Source organism: Otolemur garnettii, unplaced genomic scaffold (assembly GCF_000181295.1).
Source record: "Otolemur garnettii isolate 467f Iridium unplaced genomic scaffold, OtoGar3 scaffold00044, whole genome shotgun sequence".
Classification (NCBI taxonomy): domain Eukaryota; kingdom Metazoa; phylum Chordata; class Mammalia; order Primates; family Galagidae; genus Otolemur; species Otolemur garnettii.
This window is the reverse complement of record NW_003852439.1, coordinates 1,121,747-1,129,129: the sequence shown is the minus strand read 5'-3', so window position 1 is coordinate 1,129,129 and position 7,383 is coordinate 1,121,747. Positions and strand designations below refer to the sequence as shown.

The 7,383-nt window shown below is 43.1% G+C and overlaps 1 protein-coding gene across 4 annotated transcripts in view; it reads left to right on the top strand.

Annotated features, from left to right (window-relative positions):
* LYRM1 (LYR motif containing 1) overlaps positions 1-7,383 on the top strand; it is a 24,148-nt gene that overhangs the window by 604 nt on the left and 16,161 nt on the right. Inside the window, exon 1 of one of the 4 annotated variants that reach the window (XM_023513828.1) lies at positions 4-49. The exons of 1 other annotated variant lie outside the window; for it this stretch is intronic. Coding sequence is in view for 1 of the 3 variants with exons in the window: in XM_023513827.1 (XP_023369595.1) it covers positions 905-961 (57 nt within the window). In the remaining 2 variants the exon portion in view is untranslated. Of the gene's footprint in view, positions 1-3; positions 50-234; positions 422-638; positions 962-7,383 lie in introns of those variants that run through there. 2 more of the 4 variants (XM_003790695.3, XM_023513827.1) reach the window with 2 other exon arrangements.

Below are 7,383 nucleotides of genomic sequence, written 5' to 3'. Positions count from 1 at the left end.
TCGAAGATTGCGTCATGACGTACGCAAAGACGTACGAAGCCGTCGCCAAGTAAGGGCAAAGACCTAGCAACAGAGAGAGCAGGGTAGAAGGGGCTAGGCTGGACCATTTTTTTTTTAACTGGCATGGAGGGAGGAGGATAAGGAAAGGATAATGGAAAAATAGAGAGAGGATGAAGTTGGCTCTATTGTTGGATGCAGAGGAGAAGGGGTAGAGTTTGAGGTTTAGGGAGGCTTGACACTACCCCTGACCTGGAACTAGTGCTCCCACAAGGGCGGGCCCGGTGGTTCGGTCCGGCCTGGCCTACCGGACCAGCCAGTGCTCTGTCGGCCACAGCTCAGCTAGGCTCCTGGCGCCGCCCTCTCGCAGCCTGCCCGGGGCTGCGGCGCTTCTTTGGGTGGGGGAAGGCAGGATTGACGCAGAGTGAGTGTAGGGGATGGAGACGGTGACTCCTGGCGCGGGAGACTGGGGGGAAAGGGGTCGCTTCTCCTGGGGCAAGGAGAGGGTGGGGGTGGGGTGCGGCGTTGCTGGGAGACGCGCTTGTGTGACCCCAGCCTCGCGAGTATGCCTCGGGAACCTGCCTCACGGAAGTGACCAGGAAAGGGAGGCCTGGTTTGGGGAGAGGCCGTTTGGAGGCCCGTTTGAGACTTTCGTGAGCCTTTCTTTAGTCTTGAGTGTAAATGGGAGATGGTCGGGGCCATTCTGAGGGCGAGAGGCATCTGGCAGAGGAAGGTCACCCAAACGAGGCATCGTACAGGAACCGAGACGTTCTAGGACAGTGAGAGCCAACTTCCTAATTCCATCGATCAACAAACTATAATAACACGGAGGCCCTGACCCGTAACGTTTTATTCGAGTGCAGGAGAGTGTTAACAAATAAATAAAGAAGATACCAGCAAGTGAGAAATGCCCCAAAGACCGGATGAAGTGATAGAAGATGGGGGGAGGGCCACTCTAAATCCGGTAAGGTTGTTCGGTGGAGCCCGCGGTTTTACAGCGATCCAACAAAGGAGGGAAGATAGGGCGTGGGCTTTCTAGATAGAGAAAGAAGCTAATGAGAAGGATTTTAAGGTAGGAAATAGCCAGAAGGCCACGTGGCTGAACAGAAAGAGCAAGGGCAGACTGCTTCGTAAAGAATTTGGGGAAGTAGCCAGGCCTGATCTGGCAGACTGCCTTTTAGCCCAAGGCATGGGTTTGCCTATTGTATTACCAAGGGTTTTAAAAAGGGGAGTGACCTAACCTGATTTACATTTTTTAAAAATCACTCAGACTGCTGGGTAACCATGGGTGGAAAGTAGTCTTGTTAGACTTGTTAGGAAACTGTTGCTGTAGCAGGTGAGGCAGTCACGTGGAAATGGGGAGACTTAGATTTCAGAATATATTTTAGAAATGGTTCTTGTAGGACTTGTGGGGAAATTGCATGTGAAGTGTGCGAGAGAGGGAGGAACCAAGGATGACTCTCGGTTTGGAAAAGAATAGCCTAAGTATTCTTTTGAACAAATTAAGTTTGACAAGTCTATTAATTCCAGTTAAGATGTCTAGAAGTTAAATATACAAGTCAGGGGGAAAGTCATAGTCTTCAACAGTAAATCATTTTTTTTTAGTTCCCCTCAAATCACCTAATATGAGGGTGTGGATAAAAAAGTAAGTCCCCTAAGCCCCTTGGGCTCTTAATATTTGGAGATTACCCAGAGAAGGAGCAGCCCAAGCAAAGGAGACTCTTAACACAGTCAAAATGTTAAAGATAAAAGGAAGAGGCCCTTTAATATCCTGGAATAATGGGACCCACACTCAAAAATGAGTGAGACTTTTCCACTCACTTGCCAGCTCTACTCCTTGAAGGCCTGGCCCAAATCTCTTCCTTCCTATCCCAGTGGATGCGTGCACGGTAATTTGTGTCCATTATAGAAAATTTGACTTTTTTTTAATATATAAATTATCTATCTCCTCCGTGGACCATTTCTTCTTTGTGTCTTCATGGCTCCTAGTACAAAACCTTTCCCATATGGTCGTTGTGGCTGGGCAGGAACACCGTGTTCATAAGATATCACCTATGGAATTCAATAACTTCTGAAAAAGAGACTTTATTTCCTACCATTGCTGCTGGTGCTACCACCATCGTGGTCAGTGTCATAATATAGTGGAAAGGGTATCAGAAGAAGAATCAGAAGGCCTGGGTTATAATCTTGGATCTGCTTCTGACCAGCAGAATGACCTTGGATAAGGCCCTTCTCTTTGAGTTAAAGGGTTGGCCTAGATTCGAAGTTGCAAACTGACAAGACAGATAGTGCCTGCAAACATATTGTTCAGCCCACACAATGATTTAAATTCTTTTTTAAAGTTACTTGCCAGCATTTAAAAATTGGACATCCAAATCCAGATTTTCAGCTTCCTTACACTGGCCATAGGTTCCTAGAGGTTCCAACACAGGAGTCAGCTATAGCATAAAAGCTGCTTCACCCTTTGTATGTGGCTACTGCTCAAAGTTTGCTAAAGGCTTCTCCCTTCCACTACCTAGCTGGTCCCCGTCGAAGTTTGATTTGCCCTTCTTGGCCTAGGCAGGGGTCCTCAAACTTTTTAAACAGGGGGCCAGTTCACTGTCCCTCAGACCATTGGAGGGCTGGACTGCGGGCCCTGGGGTGAGTCCGCTGCTAAGCAGGACAGGCAGCAGCAGCAAAAACACCTGGCGGGCCTGATAAATGTCCTCGGTGGGCCGCATGTGGCCTGTAGGCCATAGTTTGAGGACACCTGGTAGAGCTTTGTTGTCTATACATAGCCACTAGCCACATGTGACTATTTAAATAAAATATATAGTTCTTCAGGCACACTAACCATACTTCTTACATCCAATAGCTACATGTGGCCACTATTCACCCTATTGGACAGGGTAGACATTTCCATTACAGAAAGTTCTGTATGGCACTGGACTGGAGGAACTTTAGGGTAGTCTAGATGCTAGTCATTCCCCACTCATTAAAGTCAAGGAACTTAGTAAGGACCTCTCGTGCATCTGTAGATGAGAAAAGTTATTGGTTCCGATGTTATTTGATAAGTAGAGGATACTTAGAAACTGTTCTGAAGGCATGAACCCCTGCGCAGAATGCAGTTATTTATCACATAGTTACATTGAAGGTCTGATGCTAGAAAGCTCGAGTTGTATCTAATGTAGTCAAAACTCTTTGGTCAGTTTCCTGATCCAGGTCCTTAGAAAATATCACAAAACAGGAATTTAAATTAGTATTTTGTGTTCTCAGACTTCTGTACTTCATGTGAAGTGAAAATCCTGGCTGGGTAGTTCTGAATGAATGACGTTGATCTTTAGCTCTGGCCTTCCATTTCCAGCCCCTCCAGTGCATCTCAAACACCACCTCCTACTTCTGGTAACTGGTTTTCACTACCCATAGCTGACCCTTGTCTTTGTCTCTTAGAGTATGCTTAGAATAAGGAAACATACCTCCATTTTTATTTAATTGAAGGGCTCATAACCTGATCTCTATTTATGATTTCTATCCCTAAAGGGAAAAATAGCTATTTATCTATTGGTTGTTAAATCTTCATTGTAGTCACCTGATTGGAGTTCCCCTCTACAAGTATTGTCTTGTGTGTGCTTCAGAGCTTGTATCATATATTTAGAACAAATATATGTATATATGTGTGTGTGTGTGTGTGTGTAGAACGGGTGTGCTTTATATTGTTTGGGATAGTTATTAAGTCTTTAAGACATTAATAATTTGGTTTTTCCTCGTGTTCTGAAAAATTCCTATATTTTAGGGCCCTTAGGTAAATTAAAAATGTGATTTACTGTCTCTTTCCTGTCCCCCATCACTAACACACCATATTCTTGTCATTTTCTATGTTAAAAAAAAAAAGTGCTGTTTCAGAGAATAGCTATGGTATGATTAAGTTCACCACAGAAGCTTATCCTGAGATTTGCAAAATAGTATGTAGCATTACTGTACACTTCCCTTTTTGGATTCTAGTAACCAAAAACTGAATCCAGGAAATAAGTTTGTGGTGTGTGTGCGTGTTGATTGATGGAGGAGAGGACTGGGGACTAGAGATGTGTGGAGCACAGTTTTAAGTTTCACTTGAAAATTATGTAATTGAAGTAAGGATAATACTATATAAACATGAGCATATGCCAAAAAAGTAGGGAATATAACAGATCTAGGAGAAAAGTACACTGAAGGATAAACAAGGAGTAAGAGATAAAGGAAGAAAAATAGGAAGGGAAGCCTGGTCATGTCTTTTGTGTTGGCACATGCATTATATTTCCAGTAAGAAGTATGTGCTGTGGTCTAAAGATAAGCAGTGCCTCCAACAGGGTTATTTATTCATACCAAAGAACAATAGCCCTTTACTATACAAGGATTATTAATGATCAGAGGGAAACAGCTTTAGGAAAATCCATTACTACCACAAAGCAATAAATTCACCAGCAGGCCACACATTTCTTTTCTCTCCTCTTCAGACAAAGCTTAGCACAGATAAAACAGGCCTCATTGTCCCTCCACTGTTTCCTCCTATTCAGGTAACATTTACCTTTGTTAACTGGCAGTGCTAAGTGATTTACATGGATTATTGTATGAATAATCCTTATAACTTTGAAAAAGGTTCTGTTGTTACTCCATTTTGTATTTTAAGAAAGGGAGGCTCAAGAAGGTTAATAATTTGCCCAGTGGGGTGAAGTCAGAATTCAGATTAGGTTTGTCCACCCAGAGCCCATACATTGATTTCACTCATTATTTTAAGTCTGTTCTGGCTGAGAGCCCATAGCTCAGTGGTTTAGGGCACCAGCCACATGCTCCGGAGCTGGTGGGTTCAAACTCAGCCTAGGCCTGCTAAACAAAAAAATTAAAAATAGCCAAGCTTTTTGGCGGGCACCTAGTCCACTACTAGGGAGGCTGAGGCAAGAGAATAACTTGAGCCCAAGAGTTTGAGGTGGCTGTGAGCTATGACCCTCACAGCACTCTACTATGGGTGACAAAATGAGCCTCTATTTAAATTTAAAAATGATAATAATGAATCTGTTTTTACAAGTGTAGGAAAACTTTTTTTTGAGACAAAGTCTCACTATGTTGCCCTTGGTAGAGTGCTGTAGCATCACAACTCACAGCAACCTCCTGGGCTTAAGCAATTCTCTTACCTCAGCCAAGGAGCTGGGACTGTAGGCGCCCATCAAAACACCCGGCTATTTTTTGTTGTTGCAGTTGTCATTGATTTTAGCTGGCCTGAGCTGGGTTCAAACCTGCCAGCCTTGGTATACGCGGTTGGTGCCCTACCCACTGAGCTACGGGCGCCGCCAACTGTAGGAAAACTTTATATGTCTAAAACCAAGACAGACATTTGCTGTGCTGCTATCTAAGCAAAGAAAGTCTGGTTTTTGGAATTATCAAGAGCATTTTAATTCTCTAGAGGTTTTCTAAATGATAGAAGTTTTAAATTACAATTTTCTGGATTGGTTTAACTTTTTATCATTGGGTATAAGGGACCTTATTTCCTAAAAGGATTATTTTTCGAGAAAAAATTACCAGAATCCCATTTTTCTATGTTTGGTTCTAAGCTCCACAGATACCTTGGAAAGAATTTCAGTCCAGTAGACAAACCGTAACTTTAAAAGAACTTAAGAGTGAGGATTACATCACAGCTGTGTATCTTAAGCTATGCTATGTGGAACTAATAAGGCCTTCCCTCCAAATGATACTGAATCTTCAGTCCTTTATCTTGACCACAATGAAAACATTGTGAGGGTTAATTAGTATTCTTAAGTGCTCTGGGATCTTTAGTTGGGAAACTTGGTCCAAGCACCACCATGTATGTATATCATGAGGATAGTAGACATTACCCGTGATCATTCTGTGGTATGTCAATTTATTCTTCTAATAAATATTTGTCATGATCCACCCATGTACCAGCCCAGGAAGGTAATGAATGACCAACCCCCCCACCACCATTCACCTTTCCTGCCACATACACGCACAGTAGAAGAAGAAAGGTAAGTCAAACAAACTGCAAGAGAGTAGGACAAAAATTACAGGAATAGCTACAGGCACCAGGCGTGTACATAAGCAGGGGCCCTAACCCAGTCTTAGCATGAAAAAGGCACTCTTGAGAAGTGGTAGAAGCCAAAGGATGAGAAGTAATGAATAATCAAAGGAAGGATAGTTAACTTGTGTGAGTTAGAGCTGTCATATGGCAAAAAGGGGATCCCAGAACTAGGGAGATAGGGCATCAAGACATGAGACATGCCAGCATCGGTGCACAATGAGCATGTAAGACTGGTTTCATTTGGGTGGATTTCCCAAAGTCCCCCTTCTAGCTCCCCAAATTCATAAAGTACTTGGGGGAGAAAGTTGACTATACTACAGTCATTAGTTATGATGGGGCCAGAGAGGGTGGAATTCCACCTAGGGTGTGTCTTTCCTGAAAGAATCCTTTAACCTGGAGCTTGAAACTCAGGGTTAATCCCTTTGCCCTTTTCTGCAGTTTTTGGCCGGGGCCAGGTTTGAACCCGCCACCCCCAGCATATGGGGCCAGCGCCCTACTCCTTGAACCACAGGCATCACCCTACCCTTTGCCCTTTTCTATCCCTTTTGTTTTTTCTACATTTTTTCTTCAGCAAAATCTCAGGAGATCCAGCATTTGTAATATTTGGAATTTTGTCATTCCTAAGACCAGAGTCATCCTTCTATAAATTTCATCTGGGAAAAGGGAAGTTTCATCTCTGGTCTTAAATTCCCAAGTGTTCATGCTGTAAGAGTCTTTCTAAAGGCAGGGGACATTGTTCCAGAGTTGGGAAAAGGGTGAAGTGGATGGGGCCCCTAATACTAGCAGATCTTTGTTTTTTTGGTGGTTGTTTTTACTAGCAGATATTTCTTTAGGCCTCTTGTAGAATAAGGTCTAGAGATACCAAGTGCCTAGGTCTGCCATCAGTCCCACCCCCAACCCTTTCACTGTATATATACTTTTTTTTTTTTTTTTTGCAGTTTTTGGCCCGGGCTGGGTTTGGACCCACCACCTCCGGCATATAGGGCCAGCACCCTACTCCTTTGAGCCACAGGTGCCCCCACAGTACGTATGCTCTTGACAGCAAGTGGAAGGGTGAGCGGGTATTTGGGCTTTTTGTTTACTCTTTCTTGATTGATCACTGCCCACTTTTAGTCTTTGTTATTGACTCCAAAATAAAAACAGGGAGAAACTTGTACTCATTTGGGGAAATAATCAACCAGCTATTTTTGTCTCTCTTTTTTTATTATTATTTTTGCTTTCAATTTCAGCTGGCTTTCACTTTATCTTAGTTTGAAGGTTTTTTTTTTTTAATTTTTTTTTCTTTCTTCTTTTTTAGTGATTTTCTTGCCCTTTTGCCCCCCAAGTAGCTGGGATTA